Raw genomic sequence first — 21,593 nt, 5'->3', positions numbered from 1 at the left:
TCTCATCTACATCTGCATCTACATAGATACTCCACAAGCCACCATATGGCATGCGGAGGAGGGCACCCTCTTCCACTACTAGTCATTTACTTTCCTACTCCACTCATGAATAGAGTGAGGGAAAAATGACTGTCTATATGCCTCTGTATAAGCCCTATTTCTCATATCTTACCTTCATTGTCCTTATGTGCAATGTATGTTGGAGGCAGTAGAATCATTCTGCAGTCGGCTTCAGATGCAGGTAATCTACATTTTGTCAGGATGTTCATCCAAAAGAAAATCACCTTCATGCAAGGATTCCCATTTGAGTTCCTGAAGCATCTCCATAACACTTGTATGTTGTTAGAACCTACCAGAAACAAAACCAGCAGCCCCTCTCGGAATTGCTTTTATGTCTTCCTTTAATTTGACTTTGTATGAATGCCAAACAGTCAAGCAGTACTCAGGTTTCACTAGTGTCCTATATGCAGTCTCCTTTACAGATGAACTGCACTTTACTAAAATTCTCCCAATAAATTTCAGAACCCTTTGACATTCAAACAGGTGTGAGACAAGGAGATGGACTCTCCGGTTCAGTTCAATGTTGTCCTAGGCAAGGTTATGGAAGAACATGAAAAAGAACTCCAGAAACTTGGATTTTGGAAGCCAGTCCTACTGAGCTTTTCCAAAATCAACCTCTATATGCCATACCACTACATGCCATTTGAGGATGTCTTGGCAATACTTAGAGAAGACGAAGAGACAGCTGTCGAATAGCTTAAGGTACTTAAAGAGAATGGAGAAAATGTAGGGTGACAGATCATTTGAGGAAACTGAATTCTTATGTTCAGAAACAGAAATCATGAGCCTGAAAACAAAACACAATACAATCAACAGGGTCCCGTACTTTAAATACCTCAGAGAATTCGTCAAACCCAAGAGGCCTTGAAAAAAATCTCACAGCAAAATCACTCCAAAAAGTCAAAAAAATCATTAGTGTAAGTCCAAATATCTACAACAAAGAATCCATGTCAAGGCAGACATACATTCAGCACTACAACACAGTCATATAACAAATATCCTCTACGCAAGTGAAACACTGACATATAACAGAAAATACAAACTTGAAGAAATCATAAAAGAAAGCAGAAGGATCGTTAGGAAAATTTTAGGAGCAAGATATACCGGTACCGAAGACAGTTACCAGCTACAATCAATCACAACAGAAAAGTTTTCAGACACTGAAATTGACATTAAGAAAAGGCAAATGAAATTCCTTGGTTATTTCAACAGACTACCAGAAAAGTGATTGAGAAAAATTATAACAGACTATGTAACATCACTTAAGAACTCCATGCCCTGCCTAAATGAAATTTGAAAGGATCTCAAAAACACAAACATAAGACCAACTGATGTTTTAGAAAGACACACCTTCAGACACAATGTAGATAAATGGGAATTTACATTAAAGCAGTAATTTTTGAGAACATTTCTCACGGAGAACAATGGTTTTTCTTTGTACTTTAAAATGAACATAAACAATCCTGACCACAAGAAACCTTTATTTTTGTGGTTGATGCTCATGGAGTTCATAGCGCCTGCTCCGTTCTCTGCCACAGCCTACCATCGTGGTATGAGTTCTGAAGATGGTCAGTAACTGACTGAAACTGTTAACCACAAAAATAAAGGTTTCTTGTGGTCAAGACTTTTTGTGTTAATTTTAAATTACATCAAAGCACCAAAACAAAAACAGTACAGACCAAAGTGGTTGAAAGAATGTAAACAAACCTTCTTGGAAAGATTGAAAGCCTACCCGAACAACAATAAGGATACCAGGTGTACCAGTATGAAATGAGCGTTAAGATACAAATGTGTCGATAGGGAACATTTTTGTGAATGAGCCTTAATTTTTTTTTGTTTGGTTGGTGTTGTGACTCGCCAATCTTTCAAAGTGCCACCGCGCAGTTACGCCATGCAGCAGCAGTGCCACCTAAGCGGCCGCTAGACTTGGACTCAGTTATGATTTGACTGTTAAAGTGTACACATGTCTTACTCTGTTTACTTGATCTGTGACTTCTTGTATTGTGTCGTCCTTGAAATATATTTGTTCAACTTGAAGTTATAACAGTTGGTATGACATCTATCAAAGATATTTAGTATACATCAAGTCATGGAACAAACATCATCATATGTTTTCATCGCGTTAACAATGTTGAATTTTGCACCAGAAAGTGATGATTTACGGAAAGCATTAATTTTTTGTTTTCATTTGAAAAAAAGTGCTGCAGAGTCACATCGAATGCTTGTCAAGGCATATGGTGATCATGCTCTATCAGAAGCAACATGCAAAAGATAATACGCCGAATTGCAAGCAATATTGGATGAAGATGATACTTTGAGTCAGAAGCAAATGGCAGCAATGCTAAATGTTGCACAACAAACAATTTCTGACCGTTTGAAAGCTATGGGAAAGATCCAAAAGTGTGGAAAATGGGTGCCATATGAACTGAATGAAAGACAGATGGAAAACTGAAAAACCATTTGTCAAATTTTGCTTCAAACACATGAAAGAAAATCAATTTTGCATCGAATTGTTACCAGTGATGCAAAATAAATCATGGGTTAATCTGGGACAACCATCAACATCGACTGCAAAACCAGATTGATTCGGCAAGAAGACAATGCTCTGTGTATGGTGGGATCAGAAAGGTGTGGTGTATCATGAGCTTCTAAAAACCCAGTGAAACTGTGAATACTGATCGCTACAGACAACAAATGATCAATTTGAACTATGCATTGACCGAAAAAAGACCAGAATGGGCCAGAAGACATGGCAAAGTAATTTTTTTTACACGACAATGCACCTGCACACAAAGCAAAACTGGTTCAGGACACAATCAAAACACTTGGCTGGGAGCTGCTACCCCACCCGCCGTATTCACCAGACTTGGCCCCTTCTGACTACCATTTGTTTTCGTCAATGGGACACTTCAATTCCTATGAAGAAGTTGAAAATTGGGTGTGTGATTGGTTTGCTTCAAAAGACGAACATTCCTATTGGCGTGGTGTCCACAAATTGCCAGGAAGGTGGTCAATGTATAGAAAGCAATGGTCAGTACTTTGAATAAAATATTTTTACTTTTCAGTTCAAAATTAATGTTTCATTTTCAGAAAAAAAAAAAAACGACGCTCATTTCATACCGGTACACCTGGTATATAGAGAAGTTGATTGAGTTGTTTGCTTAATGTTTTCCATTTATTGGGAGAATTCAATAATAGTAATAATTATAATAATAATAATAACAATACAATTTTGTTATACACACACACACACACACACACACACACACACACACACACACACACACACAACATGCAAACACAAAACAAAATAGTAGAATTTCTGCCACAGAATCCCTGACTAAAAGTTAAATATGTTTTTGTCCATTAATTTATTATTCAATGTCATCACTGTATACTGTGGAGGCTATGAATATAATTTAAACAGGTGTGTCAGTAGCATAAAATCCTTTTTATTTATCATGTTGTAAGGTGATTAAAATGATTCTCCTCAAATAATTTTTGTCTGCTGAGTAAGAATTTTATTATTTAGTAAAAGTGTATGGAGGGAACAGTTAGGATTTATAGTTTCTGAAATAATGGGTGACAAGACTCTTTCTGATTTACAGGTGCACTTGTACCTGATACTTCACAAGAAAATAGTAAAATTGTACCATACTTAATGGCATATTCAAAATAACTATGATATTCATCAAAAAACAAAGATGATGTGACTTACGAAACGAAAGCGTCGGCAGGTCGAAAGACACACAAACAAACACAAACATACACACAAAATTCAAGCTTTCGCAACAAACTGTTGCTTCATCAGAAAAGAGGGAAGGAGAGGGAAAGACGAAAGGATGTGGGTTTTAAGGGAGAGGGTAAGGAGTCATTCCAATCCCGAGAGCGGAAAGACTTACCTTAGGGGGAAAAAAGGACGGGTATACACTTGCGCACACACACACACACACACACACATATCCATCCACACATATACAGACACAAGCAGATATATTTAAAGACCTAAATATGTCTGCTTGTGTCTGTATGTGTGTGGATGGATATGTGTGTGTGTGTGTGTGCGAGTGTATACCCGTCCTTTTTTCCCCCTAAGGTAAGTCTTTCCGCTCCCGGGATTGGAATGACTCCTTACCCTCTCCCTTAAAACCCACATCCTTTTGTCTTTCCCTCTCCTTCCCTCTTTCCTGATGAGGCAACAGTTTGTTGCGAAAGCTTGAATTTTGTGTGTATGTTTGTGTGTCTTTCGACCTGCCAGCACTTTCGTTTGGTAAGTCACATCATCTTTGTTTTTTGATAAATTTTTCCCACGTGGAATGTTTCCCTCTATTATATTAACTATGATATTCTATTTTTTGTGTACTTAAGTCAGCAGAGTTTGCTATTATTTGTATTGCAAATGCAAAACTGCTTAATTCTTTGGCAGGAAGTCAGTATGTGTATTCAGCTTGAGCTCTTGTTCACATTTAGTCTAAGGAACTTATTCACGTGGACTTCTTCCATAAGGTGATTGTATGTTATATTTACTGCATGGCTATAATCTACTTTAATCTTTCATTACTACTAACTCAAATGATTGACTATCATTTGACAATGGACCACACTGCCCTTGTCTTACTTTTAAGTTGTAAAATGAACTTATTGTTTGCCATTTGTTTGGCTGCCTTCACAACACTTTAAATATAGTTTTCTTATGTGTTAACACTCTGAGTAAAATGCTTATTTTTTTTGTATTTTAGTTCATTGTGGAGTTGCCTCTTCTGGATACTAGCACTTTTCATACCTTGAGTTATTCATTAAGTTTACTAGTCATTTGGTTACATGTGGTTCTAAGTGGATAACTTCCATTAAAAATTTCAACAAAGGTACTCGAAGATTTGTCAGAGTTACTAGTACTTGAAATACAGCTACCTAGTATCACTGTTCTATATTTTGAATAGCTCTACTGGAATTTTCTTTCATAAGAATGATAGTTGCTCTAATTTTTAGGAGTACCGCATATGCTATTTCATTGTTGTAGTCTACACACATAACCCTGTATAGCTGTTTGTGTCTGGAAATAAGAAACATGCTACCCACAATTCTTCCCACCTCCCAAAGTGATGTTCCACTGCCCTCAATATCTACAAAATAACCTCATCCTCCATTACGTGGCACTTACTCCTAACCCTTGGAACATGGGTCATACAGAACACACAGGGAAAGACCTGTCCTATGTACCCATCCAGTATATTGCATTACAGTCCTGCCATACGTATGTACTATTCAATCATATAAAAGCAATCATATCACATACTAGATCTGCTGTAACCATAACAAAGTCTTTTATGTGAGCACGGTCATCAGTTACGTGTCTACCTGAATCAACCAAGAGCAGAGATGATCATCCTGTTGAACACAACATGCTTGACTTCAGTGGCTGCTTCATGACCTGTGCCATCTGGATCCTGCCCCCTCCTCAACAGATTGGAATTGTCCTTATAACACATCCTTGCCTCCTGCAATCCTCCTGGCTTCAGTCTCTGCTAGCTGTTGTCCCACACTCCCCTGTGTCCTGATCTACAGCCCCTGCCCTCGCCCCTCTTCACTCACATCCTCCTCTCTCCAGTCTCCCTGTTCCTCTGGTCTACTGTTCTACTCACCCTCTCTCAGTCCAGTCCTCCACGATGCTGTGCCCCACGGCAAGCTCACTGATGTAACTTACCTCTCCCTCCTAACCGATGTCAGGCTTCCCCACAACCCAGTCTCCCACCCCCAGCATCCCCCCCCCCCCCCCCCCCATTTCCCACTTCACCATACACAAACCTCCACTTCAGGTGGTCTGATGTGCTATGAAAAATTTAAGTGTGTGTCGAAAGGACAGGCAAATGGGAAATGGAGGTGGTATCTTTGTTGCAGTAGATGAGAAACTCAAATCCACTCAGATAGAAATTGCAGCTGCATGTCAGATTATTTGGGCAAGACTCAGTATCAGGAGTGGGCATAAAGTGATAATTGGATCCTTCTATTCCCCACCAGATTGATCTCCTGTAGAGAGAACTTCAGTTCACCTGTACTTAAGTTCCCAGATCATACTGTAATCATCAGTGGAGACTTCAATCACCCAACAATCAACTGAAAATTTGCAATTCTGTTAGTAGTGGGTGTAATAAGACATCCTCTGAAACTTGTCTACGTGCTTTCTCTGAAAACTATCTGGAACAGATAGTTTGGAACCCCACTCATCGTGGAAATATGTTGGATTTAATGTCAAGAAACAGACCTGCCCTCTTTGAGGATTTGAACATCGAAACTGGTATCAGTGAGCATGATGTGGCTGTGACAACAATGATTACCAAGGTACAAAGGGCAACTAAAATAAGCAGAAAGATTTATATTGTTCAGTAAAGTAGATAAAAAATCAGTAATGTCATATCTAAATGGGGAACTTGAAACTTTCAGCACAGGGGAGGAGAGTGTAGAGGAACTACAGCTCAAGTTTAAAACAATAATTGACCATGTACAGGATAGATGTGTACCCAGTAGAACAATTTATAATGAGAGGGCCCTCCATGGTATACAATCACTGTAAATAAGTCTCTAAAGAAACAAAGGCTACTGTGTAATAGGTGTAAACGAAAGCATAAAACCACAGATAAAGAAATGCTGAATGAAATGCATTTTTATGTTTGTCAAATGATATTTCACAAAACTCAAAGAAATTCTGGTCCTATGTAAAAGCTGATATGCCACCAAAGCTAGAGTCCAGTCCCTAATGAATGAGAAAAGAACTGAAATTGCAGACAACAAAGCAAAAGCTGAAATGTTTATCTCAGGTTTCAAGTGTTCCTTTACAAAGAAAAACACAGGAGGATTGTCCCTATTTAATCCTTGCGCCACTGAAAAGATGAGTAAAATAAATATTAGTGTCAGCAGTTTTGAGAAACAGCTGTAATTCTTAAAACTGAACAAAGCTCCAGGGCCCAATTGAATCCCTATTAGATTCTATACTGAATTTGTGGCTGAGTTAGCCCCTCTTCTAACTGTAATCTATCATAGACTCTTGTGCAAAAAAACCATCTCCAGTTCTTGGAAAAAAGTACAGGACACACCTGTCTGCAAGAACGGTAGTAGAAGTGATCCACAAAACTACCGTCCAATATCCTTGACATTGATTTGTTGCAGAATCACAGAACACATTCTGAGCTCAACATAATGCAGTATCTCAAACAGAATGACCTCTTCCATGCCAACCACCACGGATTCCAAAAACATTCATCATATGAAACCGAACTTGCACTTTTCTCACGTGACCTACTGAAAGCTTTGGATCAAGGCAGGCAGATAGATGCAGTATTTCTTGATTTCCGAAAAGCATTTGACTCCACACCATACCTATGCTTATTTTCAAAAGTACAATCATATGGGGCATCAAGTGAAATTTGTAACTAGATTGAAGACATTTGGTAGGGAGAACACATCATGTTATCTAGGATGGAGATTCATTGTCAGATGTAGAAGTAATGTAGGGTGTGCCCCAAAGAAGTGTGTTGGGACCTTTACTGATCATGCTGTATATTAATGACCTTGCAGACAATATTAATAGTAAAGACAGACTTTTTGCAGGTGATGCAGTTATCTATAATAAAGTACTGCCTGAAAGAAGCTGCATAAATATTCAGTAAGATCTTGATAAGATTTCAGAATGGTGCAAAGAATGGCAACTTTTTTCAAATGTTGAGAAATGCAAAATTGTGCACTTCACAAAACAAAACAAAAAAAACATAGTATCCTATGACTAAAATACCAATGAGTCAATGCTGGAATCAGGTAAATCATACAAATACCTGGTGTAACATTTTGTAAGATTGAAATGGAATGATCTCATAGGTTCAGTCATGGGTAAAGCAGGTGGTAGACTTTGGTTTATTCATACAATACTGGGGAAATGCAATCAGTCTACAAAGGAAACTGCTTACAATGCACTCGTGTGACTGGTTCTAAAATATTGCTCAACTGTGTGGGACTACCAGGACTAACAGAGGATATTGAAAGTATACAGAGAAGGGCAGCACAAATGGTCACAGGTTTGTTTGACCCATGGGAGAGTGTCACAGAGACACTGAAGAAACAGAACTGGCAGACCCTTGAAGATGGACATAAACTATCCCAAGAAAGCCTGCTAACAAAATTTCAAGAACTGGCTTTAAATGACGACTCTAGCAGTATACTACAAGCCCCTGTGTGTCGCTGACATGTGGATCATGAGGATGAGATTAGAAAATTACAGCATGCACAGAGGCATTCAAACAATCATTCTTCCTGTATTCCATATGTGAATGGAATGGGAAGAAGTCCTAATAAATGATAGACTGGGACGTACCCTCTGCCATGCACTTCACAGAGGTTTGCAGACTGTAGATGTAAATGTAGACAATGTAATCAGGTGTATGTGTGTGTATGGGAGGGGGAGGGGGGTGTTCTGTGCCACTGTGGCTGGAGATAGTGCTCATGTGAGTGTGAAGTGAGCGTGCTTGTGTGAATGTGTGTGTTTTCGTTTCTGAAAAAGGCTTTGGCCAAAAGCTCAATGTGTAACAATTTTTTTGTTGTGCCTGTCTGCAACTCAATATGCAAGCTATCGATTTCATAATATTGTTTATATTCCATTCTAGGTTTTCAGATAATTTAGATGAGAAGTGTCTAGTAAGAAATGACTTCAGTTTATCTTTGAATTTCTGTGGATACTAAATTCCCTGCCTTTTGTCTATACACAACTTTGCATTACACTGAACCACTACATTCTGAGCTTTAAGCTATAATGGAAACTACTTTTGATGACCTGTTTCTCTTCTTTGTTTTGTGGTTGTATGTTCGCGTAATATTGACCATACTTACTAACCACAGATACCATTAACAAGTAAATATGTAGGAATGTTAAGTGTAAGAATACCAAGACATTTGACATTTCATGATCAAGTCACATTATACTATTATTTTTATTATCATCATTATTATTTGTTTTTACTGAATAATTACTTTACTGATCTGTATTGCATTCTACTATAAATCAATACAGAAAGACAAATCCATGTAGCAAGACAACAGGGAATACAAGTATGAAATATATACTGATCTGAGTTTTAAACTGATTATAAATGGATTAACTGCATTCTGTTTCTCACTCATTTGGATATAAACAAATTTGACACATGAAATTTCATATAGAGTCCGACCATTAACCCTAATTTTGGGACCTGCACCTTACTGTAATTTATGTCAAATTACAAATTATATTTTATAAGACTAGGCAATAAACTATTTACCATGGAATGGTTATAAACAAGACATGAAAGATCCTTGCTTCTGGAAAAACATGTGCTGTGTGACCTGCCTCCATCATTTTGTGAGCATGCCTCACAGACAAACTTAGAGCTTCTAACTGCTTCAAGCTCCTTTAATTTTTTTTTAATTCCTCAGAGCATATTCCCCCATGTTGTCTGACTAATAGCCCAGGAGAAAGGGTGCAGCTCAGATTACATTTGCAGTGTGCTCCATGGGCTGAAAGTGAGAAAATGCCCATGGATGTGATACATCTTAGAAAGAATGGTACTGCAGAACACACATTTAACACAAAAATAATGTGCTTAGACTTAATGTTCATTTCACATCTCCTTGAAGTGGTCCTCAAGGATTTGAAACCAGTCAAAAACATCAAAACATACATTTTCATTTAGAGAGAAATACAAAAGCTTGCTAATATGTGAACCAACAGCTTCTGCTAAGAAACTCATAATTAGAAAAAAAGATAAAACCTATTAAAGTGTACTTTATTAGTAATTACACTCCTTATAGTTGCTGACAACATACTGAACATGAGTCTGTCATAATGATGGACACTCATTGTATAAAAGTAAGTGTCCTTTAACCTTTTTGAGATTAGTTCTTGATCTCTCAGATTTCCTAGGCAAGTTAATTGATGGTGTGCTTCTGGCTATGTAGTTGAGCTGTTGTTTCAATTTATGCACAATATTGTAATGATTGACCCAGCTTATCCTTCAGGTACTGCAAATGTTGCTGTTATGTGACTCGCTGCCTGGTCTCTAAACTAGTCCAGGCACCAGGTACACATAAAAGCAAAACTTGCAGTACCCGAAGAAGACAAATGAGTCACTCATCACAGTACTGTGAATAAACTGGAAACAGTGACTTCACTGCACATTCAGAAGCACACCATTAGATTATTTCTTATTTCTAGTGTTGAATTTGTGAACTGGGCTGTTGTTGAAAAAAAGGGATACATTATTTACAACAAAATTATTTAAGGGATGAATATACTAACAGCAATAACAACCACACACGGTTCCTTGAAGAGGTTTCTGCAGAACATTCATATGATCAGTAATTCATTTTTCATTCTATTGGACTCAGAAACTTTAACCTGGCTTGAGGAATTACGTCAAAATATGACAGCATAAGACGTAATGGAATGAACCAATGGTGGATGACATCTGAATTGCAAATAATGACTTTTTTAGTCATTTCTACAGTTCTGTGGTAAGCTTCTTGCTGCTGAACTTACTGTCAAATCATAATCCCAAGAATTTAATATTGTTAATCTCTTCTATTTCTGCATCCTTATATCTGATACATGGATGGGTGGAAATCTCATGCAGGTTCTAAAATGTATAAAGTGAGTCTTTTTCAATTGTAATGACAATCAAATGGCTGAAAACAGCGTATTAGAGCCCATGAATATTTCATACGCAGAATTTTAGATGTGTTATTTTGCACAATACTTGCATCATCTAGAAACAATTCTTCTTCTTTTTCTTTTAGTGTTCAACCCTGATGTTGGTTTGCAGCAGAGTGCCATTCCTCTCTTCTGTCTGCCTTCTTCTTCATTTCCACGTATGTGTTACATCCATCATCATTCATGATCTGTTGCACGTATGATATCCTTGGTCGCCCCCGCCGATTCCTTCCCTCAATAGCTACTTCAGCTATTGTTCCAATGATGATGCTGTGTCATAGGATGTGCCCTACAAGTTTGTCTCTTCTTGTTTGGATGTGCCTTCAAAGAGATCTGGTTTCCTGTACTCTTCTAAGCACCTCTTCATTTGTTACTTTGTCCCTCCAGCTGATCTTCCATCATCCTTCTATAGCACCACATCTCCAGGGCCTCTAGCTGTCTTCTCTCTTCTCTTCCAATTGCCCAAGTTTCACATCTGTATAGGGACACACTCGAAACAAAACCTTTCATGATACGTTTCCTTATTTTCAGACTGATATTGTTGCTGGTGAGTAAGTTCCTTCTCCGATTAAAATGGGCAAATGTAACTAAGGTCATTAATATTCACTACAAAAGGCAATGGTCCTTAGGTGGAACCCCAAGGAATAGTCTACTGCTATAATAGAAAAACTAGTAGTTGCTTTCACTGCATGCTCACAATGTACCTTTTAAATCTTAATAATCCTACGAAGCACAAGTTACAATATAGAAAGACTATTTATGCAAGCACACTTTGTACAATTTTGATTAATGAAGGGACTAGTGATGCTGTTTGTTGGTATAACACTATTTCTGCATTTTTTAAATTTTGTTTAAAGCAGTGCTACCAGAGGAGATGATGGTGTTTCGGGTACTATTTTTAGTCTAATTTAGTTTTCTATTGCTATGAACAGCATGACACACTAACAATGAGCACTGCTCATCCAACCTTGTAAGTGGAGAACAGCAACTTCAGTTGAATCTTAGAAAACCTGAAGAAAGATCTGAAAGTATGTGTTATAACATTATGGTACAGGAAAAGGCATATGTAACTTTTAACCAAAGGTTTTAATTACTACAAATGAACTAGCTGCCAGCTCCTCCTGATACCTCACAATCTTCACAGAGGCACTCACACCATATTGCTGGAATATCTGACTCATCCCTTGCTCCTCTGACTTCAATAATTGAAGTACTAAAGAAATTAGCAACTTTCTAACTTTACATGCATTTTCAAAATTAAATACATATTAGTAAGAGCAAGTGAATGTAGAATAGTTAAAGCTCATTGTTCTTACTTAACATTGTGCTTGCTGATGGTGAAATTCTTGTTTGGCAGTTCATCTAGATAATAGATAATGCCTGCTGTGAAACAGTGTTGGGTTTTTGCATAGAAATATGAACAATGAAATGGGGAGGGGGAGGGGGGGGGGGTGTCATGAGTCTTCTGACTGGTTCGATGCAGCCTGCCACAAATTCTTCTCCTGTGCAAACCACTTCATCTCAGAGTAGCACTTGAAACCTATGTCCACAGTTATGTGCTGGATGTATTTCAATCTCTGTTTTCCTCTACAGTGTTTGCCTTCTACAGCTTGCTCTACTACTGTGGAAGTCATTCCCTGGTGTCTTGACAGTATCCTGTCATCCTGTCCCTTCCCCTTGTCAGTGTTTTCCACATATTCCATTCCTCTCATTCTGTGCAGAATGTCCTCATTCCTTCCCTTATCAGTCCACCCAATTTTCAACATTTGTATGTAGCACCACATTCCAAATGCTTTGATTGTCTTCTGTTCTGGCTTTGCCAAAGCCCTTGTTTCACTGCCAGACAATGCTGTACTCCAGACGTACATTCTCAGAAATTTCTTCCTCAAATTTAGGCGTACATTTGACACTAGTATACTTCTCTGATAATGACGGTCAAAGTAGAGAAGATATAAAATGTAGACTGGCAATGGCAAGGAAAGCGTTTCTGAAGAAGAGAAATTTGTTAACATCAAGTATAGATTTAAGTGTCAGGAAGTCGTTTCTGAAAGTATTTGTATGGAGTGTAGCCATGTATGGAAGTGAAACATGGACGATAGCCGGCCGCGGCGGTCTAGCGGTTCTAGGCGCTCAGTCCGGAGCCGCGCGACTGCTACGGCCGCAGGTTCGAATCCTGCCTTGGGGCATGGATGTGTGTGATGTCCTTAGGTTAGTTAGGTTTAAGTAGTTCTAAGTTCTAGGGGACTGATGACCTCAGATGTTAAGTCCCATAGTGCTCAGAGCCATTTGAACCATGGACGATAAATAGTTTGGACAAGAAGAGAATAGAAGCTTTCGAAATGTGGTGCTACAGAAGAACGCTGAAGATTAGATGGGTAGATCACATAACTAATGAGGAGGTTGTTGTTGTTGTTGTGGTCAGTCCTGAGACTGGTTTGATGCAGCTCTCCATGCTACTCTATCCTGTGCAAGCTTCTTCATTTCCCAGTACCTACTGCAACCTACATCCTTCTGAATCTGCTTAGTGTATTCATCTCTTGGTCTCCCTCTACGATTTTTACCCTCCACACTGCCCTCCAATACTAAATTGGTGATCCCTTGATGCCTCAGAACATGTCCTACCAAATGATCCCTTCTTCTGGTCAAATTGTGCCACAAACTTCTCTTCTCCTCAATCCTATTCCAAACTTCCTCATTAGTTATGTGATCTACTCACCTAATCTTCAGCATTGTTCTGTAGCACCACATTTCGAAAGCTTCCATTCTCTTCTTGTCCAAACTAGTTATCGTCCATGTTTCACTTCCATACATGGCTACACTCCATACAAATACTTTCAGAAAAGACTTCCTGACACTTAAATCTATACTCGATGTTAACAAATTTCTCTTCTTCAGAAACGCTTTCCTTGCCATTGCCAGTCTACATTTTATAACCTCTCTACTTCGACCATCATCAGTTATTTTGCTCCCCAAATAGCAACTCATTTACTACTTTAAGCGTCTCATTTCCTAATCTAATTCCCTCAGCATCACCCGATTTAATTCGACTACATTCCATTATCCGCGTTTTGCTTTTGTTGATGTTCATCTTATATACTCCTCTCAAGACACTGTCCATTCCATTCAACTGATCTTCCAAGTCCTTTGCTGTCTCTGACAGAATTACGATGTCATCGGCGAACCTCAAAGTTTTTATTTCTTCTCCATGGATTTTAATACCTACTCCGAATTTTTCTTTTGTTTCCTTTACTGCTTGCTCAATATACAGATTGAATACTCCCTTCCCAACCACTGCTTCCCTTTCATGTCCCTCGACTCTTATAACTGCCATCTGGTTTCTGTACAAATTGTAAATAGCCTTTCGTTCCCTGTATTTTACCCCTGCCACCTTTAGAATTTTAACGAGAGTATTCCAGTCAACTCTGTCAAAAGCTTTTTCTAAGTCTACAAATGCTAGAAACGTAGGTTTGCCTTTCCTTAATCTTTCTTGTAAGATAAGTCGTAAGGTCAGTATTGCCTCATGTGTTCCAGTATTTCTACGGAATCCAAACTGACCTTCCCCGAGGTTGTCTTCTACTAGTTTTTCGATTCGTCTGTAAAGAATTCGTGTTAGTATTTTGCAGCTGTGACTTATTAAACTGATTGTTCGGTAATTTTCACATCTGTCAACACCTGCTTTCTTTGGGATTGGAATTATTATATTCTTCTTGAAGTCTGAGGGTATGTCGCCTGTTTCATACATCTTGCTCACCAGATGGTAGAGTTTTGTCAGGACTGGCTCTCCCAAGGCCGTCAGTAGTTCCAATGGAATGTTGTCTACTCCGGGGGCCTTGTTTCGACTCAGGTCTTTCAGTGCTCTGTCGAACTCTTCACGCAGTATCGTATCTCCCATTTCTTCTTCATCTACATCCTCTTCCATTTCCATAATATTGTCCGCAAGTACATCGCCCTTGTATAGACCCTCTATATACTCCTTCCATCTTTCTGCTTTCCCTTCTTTGCTTAGAACTGGGTTTCCATCTGAGCTCTTGATGTTCATGCAAGTGGTTCTCTTATCTCCAAAGGTCTCTTTAATTTTCCTGTAGGCAGTATCTATCTTACCTCTAGTGAGATAAGCCTCTACATCCTTACATTTGTCCTCTAGCCATCCCTGCTTAGCCATTTTGCACTTCCTGTCGATCTCATTTTTGAGACGTTTGTATTCCTTTTTGCCTGCTTCATTTATTGCATTTTTATATTTTCTCCTTTCATCACTTAAATTCAATATTTCTTCTGTTACCCAAGGATTTCTGCTAGCCCTCGTCTTTTTACCTACTTGATCCTCTGCTGCCTTCACTACTTCATCCCTCAAAGCTACCCATTCTTCTTCTACTGTATTTCTTTCCCCCATTCCTGTCAATTGTTCCCTTATGCTCTCCCTGAACCTCTGTATAACCTCTGGTTCTTTCAGTTTATCCAGGTCCCATCTCCTTAAATTCCCACCTTTTTGCAGTTTCTTCAGTTTTAATCTACAAGTCATAACCAATAGATTGTGGTCAGAGTCCACATCTGCCCATTGAATAGAATTGGGGAGAAGAGGAGTTTGTGGCACAACTTGACAAGAAGAAGGGACCGGTTGGTAGGACATGTTCTTAGGCATCAAGGGATCACCAATTTAGCATTAGAGGGCAGCGTGGAGGGCAAAAATCGTAGAGGGATACCAAGAGATGAATACATAAGCAGATTCAGAAGGATGTAGGTTGAAGTAAGTACTGGGAGATGAAGAAGCTTGCTCAGGATAGGGTAGCATGGAGAGCTGCATCAAATCAATCTCAGGACTGAAGACCACAACAACAACAACAACAACAACAACAACAACATACTTCTCTTGGCCAGGAATGCCCTTTTTGCAATTGCTAGTCTATTTTTGATGTCCTCCTTGCTCCATCTGTCATTGGCTATTTTGCTACCTAGGTAGTAGAATTCCTTAACTTCATCTACTTCATGACCATCAATCCTGATGTTAAGTTTCACATTGTTCTCATTTCTGCTAATTCTCATTACTTTCATCTTTCTTCGAATTACTCTCAGTGCATATTCACTATGTCCATTCCATTCAGCAGATCATGTAACTCTTCTTCACTTTCACTCAGAATAGTAATGTCATCAGCGAATCATATCATTGATATCTTTTCACCTTGAATTTTGTTTCCTCTCCGGGACCTTTCTTTTATTTCCATCATTGCTTCTTCAGTGTACAGATTGAACAGTAGGGGCTGTTAAGCTGATAGTGCAGTAATTCTCACACTTGTCAGCTCTTGCAGTCTTTCGAATTATGTGAATGACATTTTTCCGAAAGTCAGATGGTATGTCGCAAGACTCATACATTCTACACACCAACGTGAATAGCCATTTTGTTACCAATTCACCCAATGATTTTAGAAATTCTGATGGAATGTTATCCATCCCTTCTACCTTATTTGATCTTAAGTCCTCCAAAGCTCTCTTAAATTCTGATTCTAATACTGGATCCCCTGTCTCTTCTAAGTCGACTCCTGTTTCTTCTTTTATCACATATGACAAATCTGCCCCCTCATGGAGGTCTACAATATACTCTTTCCACCTACGTGCCCTCTCCTCGCATTTAACAGTGGAATTCCCATTGCATTCTTAATGTTACCTTGCTTTTAATTTCACCGAAGGTTTTTTTGGCTTTCCTATATGCTGAGTCAGTCCATCCAACAATCATATTTTTCATGTAGCCATTTCATCCTAGCTTCCCTGCACTTCCTATTTATTTCGTTTCTCTGCAACTTGTATTTCTGAATTTCCCTGAACATTTTTGTACTTCCTTCTTTCATTGATCAGCTGAAGTATTTCTTCTGTTACCCATGGTTTCTCCACAGTTATCTTCTTTGTACCTATGTTTTACTTTCCTACTTCTGTGACTGCCATTTTTAGAGATGTCCATTCCTCTTCAACTGTATTGCCTTAGAGAACTTCATGCATATCTCGTCACTCCTTAGTACTTCTGCATCCCAATTCTTTGTGTATTGACTCTTCCTGACTGAACTCTTAAACTTCCACCTACTCTTCATAACTACTACATTATGATCTGAGTCTGTATCTGCGCTGATGACCACGCTGTTTAGTGCCCGAAAACCTCAACCTCTGCTCCAGGGTAAGCCTTTTGATCCAGTAACCAGTTTCAGAATCTCAAGTCTGATTGGGATGTAATCTAACTGAAATCTTCCCTATCACCTGGCCTTTCCAGTATGCCTCCTCTTCTCATGATCCTTGAACAGATTATTCACTATTATTACCTGAAATTTATTACAGAACTCAATTAGTTTTTCTCCTCTCTCATTTCTTGTCCCAAGCCCATATTCTCCTGTAAGCTTTTCTTCTACTCTTTCCCTACAACTACAGGCCAGTCCCCCATGACTATTAGGTTTTTATCTCCCTTTACGTACTGTATTACCCTTTCATCATCCTTATATATATTTTCTCTCTCTCTCTCTCTCTCTCTTCATCTTCAGCTTGTGACATTGGCATGTATACCTGAACTATCATTGTCGTCGTTGGTTTGCTGTCAATTCTGACAAGAACAACTCTATCACTGAGCTGTTCACAGTAACACACTCTATGCTCTAGCTTCTTTTTCATAATGAATCCTACTCCCATTATACCATTTTCTGCTGCTGTTGACATTACCCTGTGCTCATCTGATGAGAGATCCTTGCCTTCTTTCCATTTCACTTCACTGACCCCTACGATATCTAGAATGAGTCTTTGCATTCCCTTTTCAGATTTTCTAGCTTCCCTTCCACATTCAAGCTTCTGACATTCCATGCCCTGAGTTGTAGAATGTTATCCTTTTATTGCTTATTCAATCTTGGTCTCATGGTCACCTCCCCCGTGGCAGTCCCCTCCCAGAGATCTCAGTTGAGAACTATTCTGGAATCTTTTGCCAATGGAGAGATCATCATGACACTTTCTCAATTAGTGAGCTATATATCCTGTGGATACACATTGTGTCTTTAAGGCAGTGGTTTCCAATGCCTTTTGCACCCTCATACTGAGAACTTCTTAATGAGCATCACATCTTCCACTGAATAACAGTCAGAGTACATTACTTGTTCATAATTTTAAAAATTTGTTTACAAAATGAATTTAGAATCCAGCACCTCATTCCAACTTCCATTCTGCTATTTCATAACAGACTTACAGAATTCAACAACTTCATGATCATTCCAGTGTTATACAAATTTCACACACAAGGATGTGCAAATATTGTCAATATAATTGACGATTCTTAATCAGAGAGATACAGACAATTAATATTTCAAAACTAAAGCATTTTTTATCAGTTTTATCTTTTTGAATGAGTATGGAAAACAATAAGTGTGATCATAATACTGAGTCACAAGGTTCATGACTTCAACTTATTACATACTGTGTTGTTCTAAACTTGGGGAGGGTGAAACACCTCTGGACAAAAGCATCAACCATAGCCTCAGAGAACCTTACTTCCAGTGGTACTAGTCCAGTGACACATTGGGAATGCATCTGTAGGGATTGTAAAGTATAGAGAAGAACTAGTGGCAAATCAGGCACTGAGATAGCTCTTGAATTGAAGTATTCTCTTAATGGTGTGGCATATATAAGCTGACTGCAGTTTATCCAGTTACCAGACAGTAATCATTGTAGGTAATGACTGGAAAACTGTCAGCTGCTTATTACAGCACTCAGTTTATTTTACAGTATGAGAAAGAGTAATTGGGTGTGGCAACTAAGCTGACATTTAACCTAGTATTACAGTTGTAGCATTCTTATATTATTGTTATTATTATTATTATTATTATTTCAAGCACTTATAGTTAAGGTTTTGTCCATTTGATCACTTTTAATCTGTAGCATTAGTTTATAAGTTACGTTTTCTTGCCATAAACTATCATAATAGTTGTTACGTGGATGCTGATGCTGACATTAATGTGTGCCTAAACATCAAAATGTAACACAGCTGCCAAAATATTTTTGTTAACTTATTGACTTAGACAATTATTGACATAGGCAATTCACATTTTAGTCAACTTTTACTTGCTCTAGGATTTTCCTGCTATGGTATACTTACATTACCAAATAACACAAATGGATTAACTCAGTTATTCATTCAGTTTCAAAAGATATACTGCTGATGAAACATCTTACAGATTTTCAAGAAGTGAAAACCACAGCTGGCACTTGATTAGAAAACTGTTTTAAATTCCAGATCATCTAGTCCAGAGCATTCTTCAGAGACACAGAATGTTGAAGATTTAAGTGCCAATGCAGAAAAACAGGAAGTTGACTCCATGCTGAACAGTGTGGACCAGGAACCAGCCAGTCTGCCTCCACTCCAGGTAATAATTGATAACACATACAACTTATTACGAACTATAGCTTTCACTGTAAGTAATAACCTAATTTAATCTGTTTTATCCCAGTTATATACTAACACAGAGGCCTATGTGATTGACTAAATCTTTCAATACTGACGGTTCAGTATGATGTTCACAACAACAATGCCAATACAGGATTTAGGCAGCATGTAATTTATGGGGTCATTATTCTGCTATGACTGCCATAAAAAATAACTACAAAAGTTTTAATTTCAGTTACATATACATTCTGACTTTTGCAATCTGGCAATTGGAGGTAGTAAACTGAGAAACAGATCAGTTTTCAGAAAAATCCGTGAAATAATCAAGTGAAACTGTCTTCATAAAGACATTGCAATGTACCATCTCATTTCACTGAGAAGTCTAAAAAGTCTCTTCTCTGTCTGCCAATAATTATTTTAAACACTTGATCCATACTACGGATATGAGATATCACTGAGTGAGGTGATGCAGTAGTTGACGCATTTGACTCAAGATCAGAAAGGGTGGGTTTGAAATCTTCCCTAAATTGTTTAAGGCTAATTCTGGAATCATTTCTTTTCAAATGAATATATTTTGTGTTGATGGAAACACTCACAGTGGAAGTACAAAAAATTTAGATATCTGAGGAGTACTTTATTTTTGCCATGTGGATTCTGGTTTTGGTGACTGTGAGAATGTTATGCCTCTCTTAAGAATACATCATCATTAATAAAGGCCTTAGAATGACATTTCATTCAGTGTCTACTATAATTAGAAATCTCTCAGATTTGAAGAAAATATTCATGAGGATGTGTTTTCTGATATCTCAGTGCAGTTGTAGTCACAACACATAATAAATGAAGCTTTTAGCTGTTCATCATGGCTAACTTCAGGGGATAATGGAAAAACTGAATTACAACATCCATACACAATTTTATGAAGTAAATGAGTAGTGTGTTTCCATCTCTGTTTTACATTGTCTTTTATTAAACAATGTGTTGGAATAATAAAAAACCAACATGAGTAGAACCAGAATATTAGAATTAATGTCAAACTATAGCTTCTAAATAGTATGTTCAAGTTTTTTAAATATTTTAGATTATGTAATATTATTCAAAGCTATTAAGTGACATATGAACTCTGTATATTTCAGGTTACCACAAGTCGCACTGACAATACACACCGACTTAGTTTTACATCACTGCAGCCTTTTGTGAGGAACAGTAAAGGATATCGGCCAATTATGTTTAATCCTGGAACTTCCACAAACCATAAAGTTGCTCAAACTGTAAACTGAAGTTAATGTCAGAGTGGACAGCAGGCGTCATAAGAGGCAATAAAATAGTATGTTCAGTGAATTTGAAAGAGAAAAATAGTTTAACAGTTCAAGGAGATTTTCTTATGTTTAAAATGTAACAGAATAATTGTAAAATTACAGGAAACTTTTCTTTTATCCAGTCAGATTACAGTTTATCAATAAATGAAGCAGCAAATTATAATGATAACTTCTCAGATAGATAAAGCAATGAGGAGTCCATTTGCTCAAAAGAACTCTGTTATGTATGTTATCTACCCCTGCTTCTTCTCTCTCTAAAGTATGTAATGAATCATTTCACTTATTATTATGTGACAGTCACACCATTGTTTCCCTTTCCACGTAAAGATTGAATGACAGCTTATGTCCTAGTTTTTGTGGCAAACAAGTGAGTTCAAAGACCTGTTGTATTTTAATTTTTAACTCTGCCACCAACTACAATGTTAAGAGTTACATTTGCTCATCTATAGATGGTATTTCATATGAAGGAAGCCTTATTGACAGAAATATTATTCCATCTGGTATGTTCCTGGACCTATGGATTCATAAATATCACTGTTAGGCAGCCAAGAATACAGAGACTGCCTTCATCTATTATCTCAAGATGAACATTGTAAATCAGACATCACATGAATTTGCCCTTGTTTTGTTACTGAATATTAAGAGGGACCTGACAGAAGATAACATTTGCAGTTTAATTTTTTAGAAATAAATTATGCATCAAGAGTTGATTATTGAATGTTGTTAACCTTTTACATCTAATAAAAAATTGAGATATTTTATCTTGTTACACATCTTGAATTATTCATGTTGTAAATAGTACATATCTTATATACTGTAAAAATACTTTGTCTGTGACATGTATAGATGTCAGCATGTATAGTGTAAATCAAATACTGTAAAATATAAAACAAGTCTAAAACAAAATTGTAATGTGCATCAGATTTCCTATATAGAGACCCAGGCAATAATGAACAAATCTGCAACAGCAGCTGTGTTTGTTTCCTGTTTTGCTTCATGTTAAAATCCAATGGGACTGAACTGTGGGTGATGGAGTGAGACATTTGAATGAAGGCATTTAACTTACAAATAATAGGAAGTAATGATC

General features: G+C 37.8%; 1 protein-coding gene across 1 annotated transcript in view; it reads left to right on the top strand.

Annotated features, from left to right (window-relative positions):
* LOC124795599 (serine/arginine repetitive matrix protein 2-like) overlaps window positions 1-21,148 on the top strand; it is a 148,339-nt gene extending 127,191 nt beyond the window's left edge. The window contains exons 14-15 of the mRNA XM_047259670.1: window positions 19,041-19,170; window positions 20,324-21,148. Coding sequence (XP_047115626.1) covers window positions 19,041-19,170; window positions 20,324-20,467 — 274 coding nt within the window. The 3' untranslated portion in view covers window positions 20,468-21,148. The remainder of the gene's footprint in view (window positions 1-19,040; window positions 19,171-20,323) is intronic.
* Window positions 21,149-21,593: the final 445 nt, after the last annotated feature.

This window comes from Schistocerca piceifrons, chromosome 4, assembly GCF_021461385.2.
Source record: "Schistocerca piceifrons isolate TAMUIC-IGC-003096 chromosome 4, iqSchPice1.1, whole genome shotgun sequence".
NCBI lineage: Eukaryota > Metazoa > Arthropoda > Insecta > Orthoptera > Acrididae > Schistocerca > Schistocerca piceifrons.
Note: the sequence above shows the minus strand (reverse complement) of the source record. Positions and strands in the feature narration are given on the sequence as shown.